General features: G+C 37.8%; 3 protein-coding genes and 1 non-coding gene across 5 annotated transcripts; 1 reads left to right on the top strand and 3 right to left on the bottom strand.

The window, feature by feature from the left end:
* Nucleotides 1–675: 675 nt before the first annotated feature.
* LOC120797801 lies at nt 676–898 on the bottom strand. The gene has a single exon (XR_005708589.1). It is a non-coding gene; the product is annotated as a small nucleolar RNA U3 (small nucleolar RNA).
* A 1,610-nt stretch (nt 899–2,508) lies between these two features.
* Nucleotides 2,509–6,510, top strand: trmt10b (tRNA methyltransferase 10B). The gene is made up of 9 exons (XM_040141638.1): nt 2,509–2,572; nt 2,835–3,013; nt 3,740–3,848; nt 3,980–4,113; nt 4,213–4,365; nt 4,833–4,911; nt 5,474–5,541; nt 5,813–5,936; nt 6,007–6,510. The coding sequence occupies exons 1-9, from the start codon at nt 2,524–2,526 to the stop codon at nt 6,108–6,110; spliced, it is 999 nt and encodes a 332-aa protein (XP_039997572.1). The 5' UTR covers nt 2,509–2,523; the 3' UTR covers nt 6,111–6,510.
* Nucleotides 6,511–9,199: 2,689 nt separating this feature from the next.
* Nucleotides 9,200–12,510, bottom strand: cxcl19 (chemokine (C-X-C motif) ligand 19). The gene is made up of 3 exons (XM_040141253.1): nt 12,421–12,510; nt 10,683–10,818; nt 9,200–9,722 (listed from the first exon to the last, which is right to left on the bottom strand). The coding sequence occupies exons 1-3, from the start codon at nt 12,470–12,472 to the stop codon at nt 9,593–9,595; spliced, it is 318 nt and encodes a 105-aa protein (XP_039997187.1). The 5' UTR covers nt 12,473–12,510; the 3' UTR covers nt 9,200–9,592.
* Nucleotides 12,511–14,726: 2,216 nt separating this feature from the next.
* On the bottom strand, nt 14,727–17,672 carry LOC120797480 (growth-regulated alpha protein-like). 2 transcript variants are annotated; one of them, XR_005708530.1, is made up of 5 exons: nt 17,270–17,672; nt 16,970–17,078; nt 16,759–16,839; nt 15,653–15,830; nt 14,727–15,108 (listed from the first exon to the last, which is right to left on the bottom strand). XR_005708530.1 is itself a non-coding variant. In XM_040141173.1 (4 exons), the coding sequence occupies exons 1-4, from the start codon at nt 17,328–17,330 to the stop codon at nt 15,734–15,736; spliced, it is 348 nt and encodes a 115-aa protein (XP_039997107.1). In that variant the 5' UTR covers nt 17,331–17,672; the 3' UTR covers nt 14,731–15,733. The 2 variants fall into 2 exon arrangements, 1 of the variants encoding a protein (XP_039997107.1); XM_040141173.1 differs by having other exon boundaries at nt 14,731–15,830.
* Between the last annotated feature and the right edge of the window lie 3,075 nt (nt 17,673–20,747).

Raw genomic sequence — 20,747 nt, 5'->3', positions numbered from 1 at the left:
GTAAAGCAAAAGGCATCCAGGGTAAAAGTACTCAGTTAGCGCAGGACACCCCCTTGAGTGTGTATATTGGATTATTATTACTAACTGCGAGAAGCATTATAATATTTTAGCTGGGGTTCATCTGAGCTACTTTAGGCAGTTTTGTTGTATTAAATGCATCATATTTTTATAACCCCTTCACACATTGTGTAGGAAAAATCGTAAAAAAAACAAGATAAGTAAACCGATAAATATGAAGTGGTAGCGTCCTCTATCTTTATAGGATAAATACAGGCACTTGGATGAGGCGAGTAAACAGCGACAGTGCAAACAGAGAAGTCTAAAAAGGTGTTGCACAATAAACTCGACAGTTTCTATTGCAACACAACGGAATAAAATAAAAATAAAAAACGAGATTAATCCAGCGTGGAATCAATGCAGACAAACGTGAACATAGACGCGTAAGTGCACCAAGTAACATGAGTTTGAAATAATCAAGTACACGTGAATTATGACGATGCCACAAAAATTATTGAATTTCTAAACCTTTCGAAACTCTGCACTTTCATTTTCTGGAGCTGATTCAATTCGTTGCACGCAGGTTCTAGCTTCTGACGCCTTGTTTATATTATTGACTCTGCTACGACGGACGTCAGAGCTCCGTTGTTTTTTTTCCTTTTCCCACATTGTAACGCGACCACTCTGATCACACCCTTCCCCTCATCGTCCCCCCCCCGGGGGGAGACAGTGAACGGTCATCAAAGGCGGGGAGCGTGCGAACTCAGTCGCTTCTCCGCGCCCGCTTCGCGCTCAGGAAAGGGTGCCGCTGCCTCTTCATCGTGGTCGGCGAGACCAGTCACTTTAGAAACACATTTCTCGAGTCGGCGACTATAGAAATGATCCCTGAAAGTATAGTCTTGACGGGACGCACGCCGCAACCCTAGTACTAGTATGAGGATCCCGGGCTTCGCTGTCATGGTGCTCACGCCACACGCCGTACACGGTTTGTACTTGATGAGAAAATCGTCACAAACACATAACCTTTGGACAAAACAATAGATAAAAGCCACAGTGGGCATTTGTTAGACCCATGTAAGAACGTTTTAAAACGGGTAACAATAACATATGACTGCTTCCGTACATTTTCTCTCACACAGTCTTATGCTGGACATACAAAACACAGCCTACGTGTGGCAAGCTGATTTAACAGCTAAAGCCTCTACTAACTATAAAGTAATCTAGAAATTGTCTTTATTCAGTATACCCACAATGCCTCCTGGCGGCACAGCCCTCCCCCCGTTATCTCTCATTGGTTGCTATGATGCTGTAAGGCAGCGTGGTAGCTTCATTTGCTAACAACAACTGAGGCGTAACTCTTTTCTCTAAGCCTAGACCTTACGCAATCATTACGCCGTGTGTATTTAATGAATGCCGGTGTAACACGGTGTAAAATGACTTGGGGTGGAGATAATGTCACTGAAGAACAGACTAGAAAAGTACAATTTTATGTTAAGAAAAGCTAGCAAGTAACAGGCAACGTGTGCGCCATTTTTTAGTTTCCGACTAGAAACGGGGTTACGCGATAGTTCCCGTGCGTGACCAAATATCGAGGCATCATTTGAGAAATATTTTCAAAACGATTTAGTTTTAATTACTATGGTCGTCTAAGTCTAATAAAACAGAAAAAGACAAATACAAGAAATATAAAATAATAAACAATGGGATTAACTCACCATCCAGCCAGGTAACTATAGTGAAAAACACCTTATATTTACACGTTTAATTAAGGCAGGAAGATAAACTTTACAAAACCTTATTTTATACAGTTTAAGATGCATTTTATTTTATTATGTGCAATTTTTTTTCTGACTCTGTATTCATTGTTTATGATCGACTATTATAAACTATTCCTATTGATCAAATTATTGATTTATTTCCCAAAACAGAAGTGTTAAAGATCCAGTTTAAAGTGCAATACATCAGGATTAGAAAGTAAAAACCTCAGATTTCGAAGTGGTGAGAAATCATATTATTGATAGTTAATCTAATGAACCAGGAAACTTTATATATAGCAACACTGAAATGTGCAAAACATTAGCCTATATCATTTAACTTACAAGTGCTTTTTACAGAATACAAAATGACTTTAATGCATTATCACATTTCCAAACAAGGAAACTTGTATCTAGGATTAGCTCCTCTGTGTTTTTGAGAAAAAATGATACATAAAAAAAAGATTTGTAATAATCATTCATTTATTAAAAGAGTTCACGAGTTCATCCTTTGACTCGCACTCACTGGATTGTATCGGTTTTACACCGCCCTCTTCTGGCAAGTAAGTGAAAAGTAAACCATCACACTGCTACTGATCCAAGTTTATTTTTATAAATACATCAAATAAACAATTTTTTAAAAACCCTAAAAATCAGATTTCTGTCGGTCTGAACCGAACATGTAGGCTTTTTAATTAACCCCTTTTTTCTATAGATTAATTCACCCTTCTGTCCCCGCCCCCTCCGCTTTGTTTACTTTGACGTCATACACATGCGCCAGCCGTGTTCTCAACCTGAAAGCGACTCAGGTTTCTGCTCAGGCATGTTTTTATTTCTTATTTTTCTGCCTTTAGATCTCTGATATTTCAGCAATGTCGATAATTTTGACAACAGTTAATTTTATAATAGTGATACTAATATGACTTTTTGGCCACACACACACACACACACACACACAAACACACGGACAGGCCCTCTGTCTTAGAGTTACTCAAACCCAGCATTTCTTTTTGCCACAAAAACTAGAGAAATATCTGGACATCCTCAGAAGAAAATAATGGTTTTTTTGTTTTTTATTTTCAGGTGATGCAGCTGAGGTCAGTAGATACAGAGGAGAGCGGCAGACTGAAATGGCACGTATTCCCTCAGAAGTGTGTGACATGCGGTTGAATGGAGTTTCAGAGGTGATGGATCTGCTTCACATAGATGTGGAGACTTTTTTGGTGGAAGACAAGCCTGGGAGAGAGGATGAACTGTGTTCAGTAAGTTTGTTTACTAAGCCTTCATTTGAAATAAGATCTTTTTAAAAATCTCTTTAACCTTGCACAGCTTTACATGGTTAGATTATTTTCATTATCAATTTATTTATTGATCATTTGCTTTATTATTTCTGTAAAGTGTTTAAAAAAAAATTTCATGAGTTTCCGGAGCACAATGTTTGCCGAAGATTGTTGTTTGAGACATAATAATAAAGCAAAACTAAATATTGTTGCCCTCAGGACCAACAACATCTAAAGTGTATAGATGCATCAAAAACCTGAATGCTTATTTTTCTTGTATGCCGAAAGCTAATCTTATTTGATTTATGAATCGGGCTGATGTACAATCCGAAAACACCCAAAGTATTATTAGCACAATTAAATGATGCAGATCAAAGCTGTTTAATCATAGCATTGTTTTTTTTACTGTGGGTTGAAAACTTCATATGTCTAGTTTGGGTTATTTACCTGTTTTTAGATTTTACTTTTTTGGTAAAATACACAGTTATTCATGCTTTCAGAAGCTTTTGTGATCCGTTGGGCTCATAAAATATTTAAATTTTTTTAAAATTCACCGTCAACAAGCTTAAAGCCAACCTGTTTTTCTGAAGGTTACACATATACCTGGCAATGTAGTATCCCAGTTATTTTTGTAGTTTGTCTTAAAATGCTTGGTCATAAAAATAAAGTTTTTGTGCACTTCTAACGATGGTATTATTTAAAAAACAGAGGAATGTGTTAAGAAAGAAAAGGAACTGGGAGAGGCAGCTCGCCACAAAGAGGAGTAAAAGGAGAGAAGAGAAGCAGAGGAGGAAGCTGAACCGTGAGCAGGAGTCAGGTAAAGAACTAGCAAAAAGAATCAAACAGTTACTTTGTTTTTAAGGGAGACTAAAGGTGAAAGTAAGTTACATTTCTTTCCCTTCTTCTATAAACAGAACACCCGTCTCTCCTGTGTTCTTTGTCATGCAGGTGCCAGTACTGACAGTCCTCGTTTTACCAAACGGGTCATGAAGGCGATCACCAAAGAGCGTTTAGCTGAGGCCCAGTCCACGGGGCTCAGACTCTGTGTTGATCTGAGTATGACTGACTGCATGTCTGACAAGGCAGGTGTCTGAAGAGGAAGCCTCAAAACACAATCATTAACTCCAAAACAGGCGGCATTTGTTCACCTACCTTTTTATGTGTATGCTTGTCCGGTTCAGGAGGTAAGCCGCCTGGCTGGCCAGTTAGGAAGGCTGTACGGGTCGAACAAGAAGGCAACTCGGCCGTTCCACCTGATCCTGACAAACCTGAGAGAGGACAGCCGTCTCTACAGAGAGTGCATACGAATGAACGACGGCTTCCTCAACTATATGGTGAGTATACAAATTCACATCCTCAATTCACTGGTAAATGTTTTTTAAAGGAAGGAGAAACTAGGAAATCGACTCGTCTTAGTGTTAGGCTTATGTTATTTTATCCTAAAACAGAATACATTAGATGTACGTAAGCTGTAACCTCCAGCGGAAAACACTGAACCCGATAAGAACGCCTTACAACAGTTTCGCTGAACTATGAAAGACATATAATGTATTGCATATGTTGTAAATGAGTTATATTATGAACAGGGTAAAATGCAAAAATAATGCTTTAAGGCTATTTCTTTGACTTAATTATGAACTTTCAAGAGCAACATCCATCATTTACAGGACCCTCACAAGTATTTCTTTGCCTCAGTAGTTTCACACACTTCCTCTGTAATCTGGACCTGGAATAGTTTTTATATATAGCAAACAGAATTGGACTGTTTTCACTTTTCATCCCCTTTGACTTCTTATTTCAGATGGACTTAACAGAGGAAAGCTGTCTGGACCTCTTTCCGACAGAAACTGTCATCTACCTCTCTCCAGATGCTGAGGAAGGTGCGAAGGATTTGAGTTAACTGCACTTATGAGTCAATTTTCTTAGTGTGGGGTTACTGAACATTTCAGTAGGCGTGAATTTCGTAGCAAGAATTGTTTTTTTTGTTGAAATGCATCTTTTGGCCAGTGGGGAGAGCCATTTGACTAAGTTCATTTATCCAAAAATAAAACTACAGCCACAGTTACTACCACTATTGTTAATATTACTGCTATTAGTGATAAAGTTGTCTGGATAGTACTTTACTAAATTATATTTAAAAAATCTTAAACACAATAAAACACAAAAATACTCACAGTATAGTAAGAAAAATCAACTAAAAATGAATAAATAATTTAATAATTACAAAAAAGAAGGTGCATTCAATGCTATTTTTTGTGTTGGGGAGCACAGGTCTCCCTCAAGTCTCAAGTAATTTACCTCCAACAGACATGATAGCAGTGGGAATAAAAACACATGTAAGTCAGGTGTTAGAGAAACGCTATGTAATGTTATATGTATGTATTCATATTTCTAATTCAGTGTTTTTGCCTATTTGATTCTTTTCGTCTTCTTTTATTCCAGCTTTGGAAACAGTAGATGCCGACAAAGTATACGTCCTCGGCGGCCTTGTGGATGAGAGCATCCAGAAGGTATTATACATGAGGACAGATTATAACTGGACAACACAGACATCACATAGCAGCAACTCCGTCAGCTAATTCAATATGACTGAGTAGATGTTTGTTTTCTTTTTTAATTCCCCTTACTTCTCCTCAGGTAAAAAAAAAAATCCAGTAGCTTTTGTAATTAATGCAATGAGACCACCGCAGCTAGTTGAGACTGTATCAATGCATGTGTTCTATGTAATAAATGGCAGCTATTCCAATGGTTGTGTTGATTATTGCTGTCTCTCCTCTGCAGAAGTTGAGCTTCTTGCGGGCCAGAGAACTTAGCGTCCACACGGCGAGACTGCCCATAGACGAGTACATGGTGAAGAAAGACAACGCCAAGAATTTCCACTCGAAGATCCTGGCAGTTAATCAAGGTGAGCGATGATTTTTGAGTCTTTTTAACCATCCCTGTTTGTTATTAATGAAGTCTCTCTCCGTCCACAGTATTCGACATCTTGGTGACTTTCTGTGACACGGGCAGCTGGACTGAAGCCCTACAGACATGGTTCCCCAAGGGGAAAGGTTATGTCATTGCACCTGATGATTGATTCCTCACCAGTTCCTGTCACACAGACTTTGGCTTAACGGCGTAATTTTCATTCAACGCTTAATACAGAAGCTCATGTGGACAGACTACAAGAGAAAAAGACTATGTGTTAATAACCCGAGGGGAGCTAACGTACATTCAAGTTTTGTGTTCTATGATATGACACACATTTCATTTTATTTGACATTTCCACAGTGACAAAGTTTTGTCATGGGTCATTGCAGAGAAATTGTTAGGAACTGAAAATGAGAAATTAAATTCCTCCCCTGCCTATGACGCGGGTCTGAGTGATTAAGTAACATTCCATTCCATCCAAATCTGGGCAATGGTGTGTGAGAATTTTAACATAAACAGAGGTCAAGTGGTTTTCTATGCACTAAACCTTTCCTGGAAATTATTTGCTTATTAAATAATTTAAAAGATAACTTTGGATAACTTTCCTTTGGTTCACTATACTTGAGCTGCGCAAGAGGGGTTGTTTGAAGTCTACTCTTTCTTATCTTTTTACAGTTCAGACGCTTACAAACAGTGTAGTCAACTTTTAGAGATTTTTGAAGTCGCTGCTATATTTACTACAACAACACTTCCGCCTGACATCCAATTAATTTTTCAAAGGGTTATTTTGTCCCTGTTTAAGAACAACAATCGGCATGCTTTTCTGCTTCTTATTGGCCCGGCCCCGAATGATCATTTCAGTAGATAAACACAACCGATTACTCAGGCCACAGGGCACCTATTTCCTTTCTTAGATTTCAATCAAAATCTGTTGATAGAGCACTTATTATTTATGCACTTAAAGCAACAACCTGCCTGCTATAAGGGGTTTACTTACGAAAAAACTCAAGTAAATAAACCTAGGTGGGGTTCCTCTCTCAAAATTTTTCTTTCTCAGCTCACAACACTATGAACCATATTTTATTGTATGCCACAGATATTTTGGTTCCCTGGGACAGATCATTTTCTTCATGTTGGACAGTTTCAATAAGATTAAGAAATCGTCGACTTTACTTCTGCTTTACTTCTCAAGAATAGTAATGTACATAGCCCTAATTGAAATGTAACAGACACCCTCTACTAAATGACAGCTGGATTATATCTCATTTTAAACTCAATGACATAAATTTGATAAAACAAAAATGTGCAGTACTTAAACAGAATAATAACACTGCTCTGGCTCAAGAGAAAGACATCTGCAGAAAAATTTCACAACTACTTAGAGAAGGGTCCCAGCACTCTTGGTTGAAATTCTTAGTTCATGCTGCTTCGGGAATTTTCATCACTCAAACTACTTGTAAAAAAACAATGATTAAAGTTTGCTTTTCCCTTGCAGGACACACATAACAGTGTTCAGGGACATCCAGTGTTTGGCCAAAGAGTGGTCATACACAGTTTGCACGAAATTCACTGGAATCCAGCTTGTTTTATTGGCAACTATTAATATATCTTGTGTTCAAACGCTCTGTCTGTAAAATCAATGCCAAAGAGACTGACCAAGAACACAGAAAACCATTGCAATTTGGACTGAAATAGCTAAAAAAAATATATGCAGCAAATTACAGAGGTTACAGGGAGAGGATTTGACCTTGCAGTAAGCTTTAAATGTTTTAATTTCCTCCTGTTTAATATGTGATTTTTATGTTTATGTGCATCTTTAGAGTCCCTGTATATATAAATTTGTGTTTCTAGTTATATCAGCTCCTCAAACTGACTGGCCAAGAAACACAAAACTTGGCTACTATGAATGAGGAGAGCTACCTAAGAACGAAAAAAGCAAATCTCTTGAAAAAGCAAATGTGGAATGTGGGTGTTATAAGACATTTAAACCCAAAAGACTTAATGTCTGTGGACAGGTTTGTATTGTTGCTTCACCGAAGACCTTAAGACCTTGACTACTGAGCTCTGACGTGGGATGGGAAGGAGCAGTAGGAGTGTGAACATGGCTTCTCTGGATGATTAATGGTTTGGGAAAAAAGCCTTTTACAGCCATGCTTTTAACAACAGGACCCACCTTCATCTTCACATAAATCTGTTAAAATAGGGTGCTATCGCTGTAAAAACAAGCACAGTAATCTGATGCATTCATTTTAGAATATGAAGATAAATAAACCCAGATTATTTTTTTAGAAAGCAAGATTTAAAGAAGTCATCCCCTGCAACCTTTTCAGCCCAACTGTTCACTTTTCATAAGCTTCTCACCCAACCCATTAGTCACATACGCAAGAGATTTGCACTGTTCATTAATACTCCAAACAGATCAGACCTTTTGATTTTGATGACCCGCATCACTTGTCACCCCCAAATTCCTGATGAGGACAAATATTGCAAACCCATACAGCAATTCTACTATGTACCACCAACAGTGTTTAATGCCAGAGCAATGGCTGCATCTGGAGACTTTTTGTTACTTAGAAGATGTCAGTGTTCTTGTCTTCTCTCTGAAGAAACCTGACCAGGGTGCTATGTTGCACTGGACTGAGTACTCTGGATTGAAGTGGTAATTATAGAGTTATGTGTAAATTTACCACCATGCGGCTAATCCATATTCAAGACCTCAGAATTAGAGAAACAGCACATGGTGATGTCTGTGCAAACCTGTGGGGTGATGATGGCTGGAAGTAGTGCAGTTACATTACAGTGTCACTTGTTTGTGTGTTGGGTTTTAGCACACAGTTTATATATTTTTAACCATGCTAGCTGTGCGGCTCCAGGGATTGCAATGTCGATCTGTCGGCCGGTCCAACACTTTGGCTGAAATGTCGTACAGACACATCATGGTCCCCAATGGATGAATCCTACTTAAATCGGTGATCCCCTTTATTTTTTTCTAACACCAAGAGGTTCACATCTGTGGTTTAGAGTGAAATGTCTCAACAGTTATTGGTTGGATTGCCATTAAAATTGGTGCACACATTCATTTCCCCCTCACGAAGAATTGTTATAACTTTGGCATCGGTTTTCACTTCGGCCTTGGCTTAACTTATACTCAAATGTTAGCATTGTGAATGTGGCCACGTTGCCATGCTGATTTAGCTCAAAGTACGGCCTGGCACTGCCCCTAGCATTACTGTGAACTTGTAACTGTTCAACAAACATGGAAAAATCAGGACTTCACATCCAAAAGCAGCTACAAGATTGAACGCATGAAATAACAGATTTTACTTTTTAATCTTATATTTGATTGTCTTTAAAACCTTGAATTACACTTTTCAGTATTTAGTAGTTCTTTTTCTAATGCAAGACCTTAATGAGGAACTTAATCAAGCAAACGATCCCTTGTTGGTATTCTTGATGGTTTATCAAGCGGAAATTATATATGACATATTTAATGTTACATACAACATCTGCTTTTCAATCAAACTTCTATACAGAGAAATGATTCACATTTCAGGTCACAGCTCACTCTTTAGAAAAAAAATGAAGTACCTTATCTACACACAAGTCTTCCAACACTGACTTTTGATTTTAGTTGGCATTACATTGTATTTATGATTGATTCTTGGGTAGTGCTCTTCCTTGCTGATGTAGCTGTCTCTCAAGAACTAAGTGGATCAGCTTCTTCACCCACGAGGACCGAGGGTTCAAACAGACCTTCTCTCCACTCGCCAGTCCAGCTCTAATTAAAAAAAAATTTGATCATAGTTTGAGCCATAGTCATGATTTTAGAAACACTGAGGTCCTGTGCTCAGTAAAACTGTATTATTACTGTATTTATTTCTGTTTGTTCACATTCAATTACATTTTATGTAACTTTTATCCAAGCGCACGATGGTTTAAATGCTGTTTCAAAGGCAAGGCAAGTTCATCGCACCTTTTGAGACGGAAAGGGCGTTAAGTAAACATATAAAAGATACAAAAGGTAATATTAAAAGACACCTACAAAAAGGAGTAGAATAAAATAGGAAACAAAAGTGATCCAAATTAATTAAAGCCAGTGGTGAACAGGAGAGTTTTAAAGCTCAATTCAAAACAACTTAAAGTTGGAGATATCAAGTTTTCTGGTAGCAGATATGCTGAGGACATGTCCTTACTATCCCCAATAAAAGGTATGACCATGATCATAATAGTTTATACCAGATAGTATTCACATGGAAAGTTCTTTATAATTTGTTTATAAAATCATTGTTTATAAACATGAAAGAATCCAAATGCTGAAATGAAAATCCTGGATTCAAGTTGATGTAACTCTAAATTAAACCTCAGTCATATTCCCAAAATTAAAATCGGATGAATTATAACACTCCTGGGACCAGAGTTCAGCTCCATATAATCTGTTCTCTGAGATGATAACAGGAGAGAACAGATGCGTAATGATTTCTATTAGTTCATTTTGTCTGATATCGTAGTCTTTAGCGCACAAAATTTTCTTTCCCGCTAAATATTTACTTGGCTAATCATTTTTGTTTTTATTGGAACCATCAGACAAACTTGCGAAACATGCACTTTCATGTAGAAAGTGCATGTTTAATTTTGAAAATTCTGTCCTCATTTTTCACAGCGGAGTTCTTTATTTTTTCACATTGAATAATACTGGCAGTGATTATTCCATTTGCCTTCCTGTGTTGAAGTCACTTACATGACCTCTGTGTCTGGGCAATGAGGGCTTTCAGGGACTAGCTTGATGCTCCTCAGTTTGTCTGGAGGGATGATCCTCGACTCCACCTGAAGGCACCGACAGTGTGTGTTGTAGTGCTTGTTGATCGGCGGCATTCCTGTCATCAACAGGCACTCAGTCAGAATACAGAATCTACCAATTTGAGCAAACATAGCACTCAGGCTTCTCTGTCTTGACAGAGTTTATCTATACCACTTGTGAAAATAAACATAAAACTCCAAAGGACATTTCTTTAGTTACTGTCTTATTTGAAAGATTAAAACATGCAGATCTTTTCAATTTGGTTCGGGGTATTCTCAATCTTTTAATATCTTGCAAGGCCAAAACATAATGCCTCTACTATCAGAATTTCACTTATCGAATGTTTTTTCCTTGAAGACTTAGCAGTTATAAACATTGGCAGACACTTTTTTTTTGCCTGGCGGAGGTTTGTCATGAATCAAATGCTAATCAACCCCACTTTCTACCTGCATGCTTTCATCACAGTCACCAGCCTTGGTATTGTGAAAGTCTTATAATGAGCACTTCCCCATTTTCTCTCCCAGCCATCTTCCTGTTCACTGCAACATAAATACTCAAAGCCATTGTGAGGTAATGGTCACAACATGGTGAAAAAGTCAGCGAACTACATTCAGATGACATCTGTGTAGGTAAAAACGCCATAAAACTGCAAGCAAGTTTTCCATTTGTTGTACATTTAAGTCTCTCATGTTATTATACCATAACCTTTTTGTGCATTGATCTCATTGGACCCATCAGTGGGTCAATTTTTTCAGACTATCTAATTATCTAATCATTAGATAAAACCACTGAACTTCTTTTTAAATTGTAGTCAAAGTCCAAACGTTTCCAAAGACATTGACTTTGTCTGCCCCACTCATAGAGAAATGTACGTAAAATTACGCACATGTAGATTTTTAAAACTTGCCTTGGGTTAAGACTATACCTGTGTCTTTTAATGTGTTTGCACGTTTACAAGAAGTCACAAAAACATTTCACTTCTACCATGTGTCTTCCTACCTAACAAGCAGCCACTGGTTTATTTTACTAGAATACGAAAATTAATTTAAAGACTTTTTGTTGGTAATCCATTGTTAACTGTCAAATCTGCATTTATTTTTGCACAAGTTACCTTATTGTCGTGTAGCCATCCAACACAGACATTTCAAATTAGTCTGCACTTACAGCTTCATTACCATGTAACAATAATTGAACTTTGACGACAATAAAACCTGATACAATCTTCACGTGATAGAGCAGGAGCAAGTTTCTTTCTCTGCAAATGGATTTTCATTTTGTATTGAAATGAATAGAAATGAAAGGCTACCTGAAATGTGGGGAAAAAACTTAAAAATCTTGCAATTCAAATTTTAAGAGTCTAATTCTTGCTTTAAAATTCTCATGTATTGCAGTTTCCTCTAATGTCACAGAAAATGGTGGATCACTCACTGGTTAACCTAGAGGAATTTCCCCATTCTGGATTTTACCAGCATGTTTAATTTACCATTAAAGTAGATCTGCTGTTTCCACAATGACGTTTGTACAGTGCAATTCTGGAGAAGACACATGAGTATCGCAGTATCTGTCTTCAGTTTTGAAATATCAGCTTTAAAAAAACCTAAATAGACTTAAATTCCTGAGTTTTTTTCACATCTTAACGGGAATATGGAGTCAGACTGTGTAGCTGTGGAGTTCTTACCGTTAACAAGAGCCACAGGGGGTAGAAACATGACGAGGAAGCAGAGCTTCATCTTGTGTACACAGTTGCTTAAGTCCTTTAACACAGAGAGATATTGTACTATTGTAACTGTTTACATACAACTGCACTCCATTATTTATACATACAGTGATCATGTGCTCCTCATGAACTTCGCTAAGGGAGATTTTAGAAAAAATCCAGGTCTGTGTATATGTGTGTGTGTGTGTGTGTGTGTGTGTGTGTGTGTGTGTGTGTGTGTGTATCTGTGTGTGTGTATGTTGGTTTCAATTTGATGCATTCACATGTGCAGCAGAAGTTAGTCATTGGGGTAGTGAGTTCAGGGACAGAGAGTTCAGGGACATGGCGGAAGTCCCAGTGAGGTTAGGAGGTGGTATGATCTTTGTCAGCAGCCACAAGAATGATGTTTGGATCTGGTCGGCCCCCAGGCATCATTTCTCATCTGCTTCACTTAACTTTGCAGAAGTATTCAACTCTGTTTTGCTCTCTGAGTACCAAAGGTGAAACTGATAGAATGATCATCAGATACAGTTTTGTAAACAACATTACATATGACTGTGAGATCGTGCTGTTGATGGTGGTGGATTTTATTCCTGGGGAAAAGTTTTATTCTGACCTTGTACATACAGTACAGTGCAGTTACCACTGTATGTAAGATAGTTCAGGAATGTTTCTTCTTACACACTTTTCCTTATTTTCTCATTCCCATTTGGTGTTAGTCTGCAGTGTGAATGGGTTTTACATCGGCTGTTATTCTAGGCAACTATTTTTTGATTTAGAGGCTATTAAAGCAGCATTAATCAATAGTTTATGTAAGCAATGGCTCAAATGTGTACCCAAAGAGAATTATCACCCAACTCTGCGTTTCCCTCAGCTCTATTGAGCATTTTAGCATCTTTCAGCTCATTGTTTTGGTTTCCTCACCTTTACTGTTTTGGCTCACTCTCATCTCTCTCATCAGCCTGGTTTTTGCATGTTTTTGGCTGATAGGCTTCTGTACGCTTTCTGACCAGGACCAAAAGGCAGACAGATAAAGTTAGCAGCTAGCTGGTGAACACACTGGAGCATGTAGCAGCTAAAGAGCCAGATATAAACCTCAGGAGCTGAGACCAAAACACAGCTAAAAAGCAAGTGAATATTGGCCTTACATCCATTAGGTGAACATTAACACGACCCCAAATGAATGTTTATTTTGGTCTGTGTCTACTGGATGTACCGTTCTGTATATAAGCTACTGTTTGCTAATGCTAATGAGCCATAACAACTTTGTAAGGCCATAAAATACAGCATGTCATATGCATGTATAAATTTTAGCTTGTTGTGGCTCAAAGAAACTGATTAATGTAGCTTTAAGTGTTGGGTACTTTGGAGGTGGTGTTCTCCGACATGTTTTTCAAATTTTTTTCCTGCACATCAGAATGAAAATGTAAAACACTTTTTTCTCTTCACGTCTCATGTATTTTAATTGACAATATTTAAGCTATCATCTAGTATTAACTAGTATTAGTTAATAGTTTTTATTAGCATCGAGTATCAGCTAATATGTTCACAATGTTTAACACCCAGCTCTTCCTTTCATTTCAGTCTTAATTTACAGTAATAACCATTATCAACAATAACTGTATAATGTTGAATTGGGTTAAAATGAAGAGAATTAAACTAGAGTCTGTTTATAAAGATAATGTGAAAATTAATTGTGCACACAGCCAGTGATATATTTATTTTATGATTTGAATCATCATCACATTTAGATGAAAACTTGTTATCTGGAAAGATTGGATTTCAAGTAGAAACTATAAGGCAAATGAATAACACAATTCCCCACCAACTCTGAATGTTGCCATGACAATTAATTCTTAGGTTAAATCGATTTGTTAAGATGGAAGATAATTCATACGTGGAAATCTGTACTTCCATCATTTCAGTTATGGCTGAAAACAACATTTGTCTAATGGTAGAAATTCCCTTATTATAACGTCAAATAAATTAATAATTATTTTCTATGCACTAAGTGTCATAATCTGCTGAAGCTTTTGAGACAAAAGAAAGACAGGTAAACAGTTAAGCAGACAGATAGAAACCAAATTCACCTCGGCAGCGGTAAAAATTCACAGCAACTTTCTGCTTTCCAATTTGACTTGAGTAATACTGCTACCTTATGACTGACAGCATGTGTCTTGTGTCTATCATGATGCATGTGTCTATCAGATGTTCGGTTCATAATTGTGGGATAAAAGTAGGTCATCATACAAAAGGTCCACATGACTTTAAGAAAGCAAAGAATGTATTACAGTATGACTTAGCAAAAATTGTATCTTTTGAAAAACAAGCCTGAGGGGACTTTCAATGGGATTTGTAATTACCAAAGCACAAATAGATTTTGTCATTTTATTTTCTTCTTCAGAAGAAGAAGAAAGAAAGAAAATGTAACAGGGTCGTCATTGTAGTGAGTTGACTGAATGTTCTACTCGTCAGCCATGTGCAGCAAACGCAACTCTTTGTGTACATGCATTTGACATACTGTTTTAAACCTTATTCTGTGATTTGGTTACTTCATAATAAAATGCCAGGATTTCCTTTTTTTTTGTCTTAAGAAAATTTATTGCAGGTTTGTCGCTCTTCATCAACAGTGTCACATGGCTAGTCAGTTTGGTAGATTGTGATTTCTGCCTAAAAAAACCAACAAACATGGCACATGTACAGTTATATGTGTGCACATAAATATACATTTGTACAAAGAAATCCTTCAAATCATACAAAGAAATTTGCCTTCAAAATATTATACCATTTATACAAAACTGTCAGCATTTTTCATCATTTAAATAAAATGAAAATAATAAAATAATGGCCATGCTTTTACACAAAGTTTTATAGATAGCAGACTGTTATATTATCATTATTATATATCATTATATAAGGCAATATTTAGGTGGAATTATACCAGTCTCATCATCATTTAGTGTCCAGCAGAGACTGAGGGAAGAATCTTCCATCCCACCAAACTGAAACCTCATAAATGCACCATGCTTACTTGTGCCCGAGGATGTTTCCTAAATGTGTCAACACTGAATTCTGGCAGCTGGAGTATTAAGTATTTCCCACTTTTACATCTTGCTGTTAGTTTTAGCTGCTAGTGTGGAAAACTGATGAATGCAGTTTTAAAATCTTGTATTTCACAGAACACGTGAAGGAACTACACCACTCATACCCTTACTTTGGAGAGGTGTGCGGGTCTTTCTTCTTATTAATTGATGGCTCATTTTTATTGTAACAATGACAAACACAAGCAATGTGCTTAGGATGTTGGCGCTATACTGGCTGGCGGTGTGGCTGACACTGTGGTGGTTCTTTGGACCGTGGTGTTCATCTTCAAAGCTTTCTGTGCCCTCTGCCTGTGAATAAAAAAAAAAAAAAAAAAACATGTTCAATCTCTAATTTGAAACGTCCATAATCTAAAACATTGGTTTTAACATGTTTGGCTTGTGACCCCCTTAGAATGAAGCTACGTCTACTTGTGACCAGTCATTAAAGTTTCCAAAATTCTTGTCAGATGTCCATTTCTCTTCTCAACTTCTTTTATTTGAAAATTATTAGATTTTTAAAACGTAAATGTATTCAATTATTCACAAGAAAAAAATAATGAATAATACTTTGACACTCTAATTCAATGCAAGTTATGCACTTAAACAGTGAGTCCCAACCTTTTTGGTCCATCACCCTTATCAAAAAAGCAATGTCTACTTGAAATATGACTTCCAATATGAGCAGTTGAAACAATGGGAGATATTCTTCTCTATTTTCATTATTGGAGCCCTGAACAAGTAAAAGTATTGAGTCATCTACTAGAAAAATAGCAAATATCAAATATCAGAGAAAAGTCTGAAAAAAACAAACAAAACTTGGTTCCCTTTCTTATCATCATTTTAGATTTATCTTGGGTGCCTTCCAACCCCCAAATTCGGAAGCATTGCTGTAACATAAGATTTTTTCTCTGTATATCTGGTATTCAGTATTGCTTAAAAAACTCCTTATTAGAAAATCCCTTTTGTTTTCCTTTTGCATCAGCTGCTTATACTCAAGTAGTTGAAAGCATTGTTTACATTTTACTAGCTCTTCATTTCATGCGCACTGATGAAGGCCTGCAGAACTTCAAACTTTGGAGCCACATCCAATGCCTGCAGAAAAGCTTTGCTCGACCTTCCCATGCACTTTATTCAGCGAGCTTTACCATATCTGATTACATTAATATTAGCTCATACCATGTGCAACAGTTGCAAATTAAATTGCAGCATCTAAAAAATAGCTTGTCTTTGGACTTACATTTGTATTAATTGCAGGAGGTTTTGGGTGAATTTTTCTGTGCTTTCAAGGCACCGTGAGCTCTGGTCTTTCAGTATGACACTGTAGGAGATAGAGAAAGCAAATTACTGTCAATGGAAAATCAACATTAATCTTGCACTAAAATATTTCTTAAAAACTACTATTTGGTCTATTTTTTAAATCTATTTTTCATTTTACTGCAGGTACTTACATGACTTCTTGCTTGTTGCAGTATGGACGAGGATAATGGACCTTGACATTAGCAATGAGTGACTTATTCACATATTTGCTTGTTTTTATACAGTGGCAGCGGTTGTAAGCTGTAAAAAAAAAAGAAGGCAACAGTGTAAATATTGTATGGAATAGCTACAGCTGAATCTTTCATGTTTTCCAGTAATCTTAGACACAGCAAAATACACTTTTAGTAAAAGTTTAGCTCATTTCAAGCCACATGCAAATGCAGAAAAACAACAACAAAGCTTTCGGTAATTGAACAAATTAGCACACTTACATGCTGATCTGCAAATGGCAATGCAGGCCAGGAGAAAGATGCACTTAATTGCAGTATTCATACTTGTCTTAAATGGTTGAAATTAGCGATTTATCTTTAGAGAGGATCTGCTGAATCCCTGTATCCTTTGAGTCTCAGGCCAGAGCAAATTCTTTTCTTTTTGCTGTGAAGGATCTCCCCTGCAGTATTTAAGTACTTTTCTTCTCCTTTTTTTTTTCTTCACATCCTTTTCATACACTCACAGCGAGATGGACATTGGCCAATATCAGTTTCCTGAGAAGTGTTCTAAAAAAAAAAGAAAAGAAACAAAAAAATGAGACCCTTGCCTTCCCACACCTCAGTTTTTGTAATTCATCCAGTTTTCTTCAGAATCGACTTAATCACGAGATGATTTCACTCCCTTTTGTAAGACTGTCTGTTTACCTAGGCTCATATCAAGACCAAATATGCCTTTGGCTGAAACAGTGGCTCCTTTATCAGTGCTGAAGTCAGACGTTCCACGATTATAACAGGTTCAATACATTTCCAAGCACAATCATGAGTCACCTTTGCAAAGTAGTCCTTGCTCCTGATAAGTTGTATCCATTGTAGATGAGTAAAATGATCCATCAACCTCACATATTTATGTGGAATCTCTCTTTTGTACAACGTCATTCTAATAACACAGACGCTTACCGTGTTCAGCCAACTTGTTCATGTCTGCTGAAACTGAAAATAGCTACAAGAAGCTTTTTAAATAACCATGAGACAGGTGTCTTTTTTTCTTCCTTGGGTCCCAAAATGTGAACGTTAAGTTAAGAATTTTTTCATCAGATGAATACAGATTATTTTCCTTGCATCACCATTGGCTTGTGGTCAATCATCTTGAAATTTAAGTCTTCACTTAAAATGATCTTTGCTCAATATGAATTTTAGAAGGGGAAATTATTTATTTCTCTGGTTTATTTACTTTTTTTAAAAAATACTTCTGCAATTTGTGTAATAGCATGTTTTTTTTTTAATTAACCAAAGGAACCATGACAACATATGAACACCCCACAGAAGGAGACAGCACTGAGACTGAAACCAGGCAGCTTCCTGCCATTGCTACATTTACAACTAAGCAGTACCTACAGTAGTAACACTACCAGTACTAAGTCTTGTTTTGAGAATAAATACCATCTAATACTAGTGTACTATATTAGCATAGTCGTCTTTGTGCATGTACATAATTCATACAGTAAACATTTATTTTATTTAATACTTATACTTGTTATTATTTGCTATATTTTGTGTCTTTAGTGAGTGAGGATACTTAGTGATAATCAAAATGTACTCCGAACTAGGATTTTAATGATGCATTCACCTCAGATGGTTCTCCCCCATTTGGCAGTACAGTCCATTTGACACTTTTAATAATAAAAAGGTATAAATACTTATATTGATATTGGTGATTCTGGCCTTGACACTGACACTGTGAAGCTGCAGGGATATGCAGCTGTACCTCCAGATCTGGACAGAGTGAAAGAAATCCTCATCGAAGCCACGAACAAGGCCAACTGTCCAGAGTTCAGAGTGGAGGTGATTCTGGCCTTGGTGTGACCGGGAATTGGATTGGAACCAAATTTCGTGGTACTCCCATCATAGTCTGTGTTGTCTCCTTCTCAGCTCATGTGCACTGCATTACTGACAGAGATTAGAATATTTGATTGGCTATGTATAAATATGCAGGGAGTAAAAGAGGAGTTACTGAGCACCTTTCAGTACTTTTGTCTGTGTATGGGGATTGTGGGTTAATCATTTGGTTATTCAGCAAAGATGTCAGCCAGGAGACATGTGATCCAGGGCTCTAATGACCCCGAATTGCCCTGCACCATTAGGCACAGAATGTTTGAGAAAGGTCAGATGGGAAAGAGAAGGAACATAAACACATCGAGAGGAAGCACTTAGAACTTGTGGTAATCCCAACTGGACCTTTGTCAAAACCAGAAAGAGTGGCAGAACAGACAGAGAAGGAAGCTGCTATTAACAAAACAGCATTGCTGGATTATCTGAAAATCTCCGGAGGATCTTCAACAAACAACATCCGTGTGTTTCTCAATCCCAGTAACACTCTGAGGCAAAAACTTGTCCACCCTAAGGAAAAAATTCCCACGCACAAGCAGAACAACGTAGTTTACGCAGTTCAATGTGATCACTCACATGATGGCAGGGTGGGTCAATGACTCATCATCCTAACGACCGGCAAGGTGTTAGCACCCATCCACACCTTGACCCATGTGATCCTAACGACTCACATGATGACCGGGAAGGTCAACGACTCATGTGACCTCAACAACTCACTTTTGTTGCTGATCTCACCTGAAACACCCAAATAGTAAGCTAGCACTGCAGAAGCCTTTCGGATGAGAGGCGAAACGTCTTCAAGAACTTTAAGCAAGTCCGGTTGCCTTCGCATAGCACTTAGAGAATACTATGACCCGGATGACTGAGAATCTTCACCGAATAATTATGATATTAAAATCCTCATAGTTAATAACATGATCATCATGGAGGGACCTATTAAGCAGGTGCAGTCAGGAGCCACAATACTTGATGAACTGATGAAAAAGGTAAAAGAAAAGAGAGTTAAGTTCCCTACAGACTTAATTACTTTCATAAAATCCAGCGGTGTCATCTCCAAGTAACAGACTCGCTTCCAACAGAGCCTCAGAAATCCATTTTCCCTGGAGGGGGGATTAGACCTGGTCCTGTCCAGTTTGTCCTCTGGTGCCCTTGATGAGGCTGAAGCAGCAGTGAAGAGAGACCTGAGTCCGGACACTGTGAAGCTGCAGGGATATGCAGCTGTACCTCCAGATCTGGACAGAGTGAAAGAAATCCTCATCGAAGCCACGAACAAGGCCAACTGTCCAGAGTTCAGAGTGGAGGTCAGCTTCATCCTAGAAATTGGTGGAACTGCAGTGACCAAAGTAAAACTGCTGGGCTATAGTGAAAATATAAACAAGATGAAGGAGGTTCTGCATGACTACCAGATGAATCCAGTCAGGACACAAGAAGTACTGAACCTACTGCATCCTGAAATGGTTGACTGCTCTGATAAAATCTTGAGACTGATAGGCTTGAGGCAGATGAAAGTGAAATTAAAAACCTCACCTTTCCCGTATCCATGTGTGCCCATGTCTGGTCCCCGTTGTCATGTCCGGGAGGTCCAGCAGGCCCGAATCTCAGCTCTAGCCAGCCTGATGTCAGACACACTGGTTTCAGATGGATCTGGGGTTCAGTAGTACTTCCAGGCAGAGGGTAAAGTGAGCAAGGACCTGGTAGAGAGCTCCTGTCAGGGAGCAACAAAGTGTGTATTCCCCAGATGTGAAAACCAAATTTCGAAGCATCAGCAGCCCCAGCCCCAGCATCACACCCAGACCCTTCATCACCAGATGGCACTGCCACACTGTCGAGAACATTACCGTCAACAAAACAAGCCTGGAGATCAAGCTTGGCA

Source organism: Xiphias gladius, chromosome 12 (genome assembly GCF_016859285.1).
Source record: "Xiphias gladius isolate SHS-SW01 ecotype Sanya breed wild chromosome 12, ASM1685928v1, whole genome shotgun sequence".
NCBI lineage: Eukaryota > Metazoa > Chordata > Actinopteri > Istiophoriformes > Xiphiidae > Xiphias > Xiphias gladius.
Note: the sequence above shows the minus strand (reverse complement) of the source record. Positions and strands in the feature narration are given on the sequence as shown.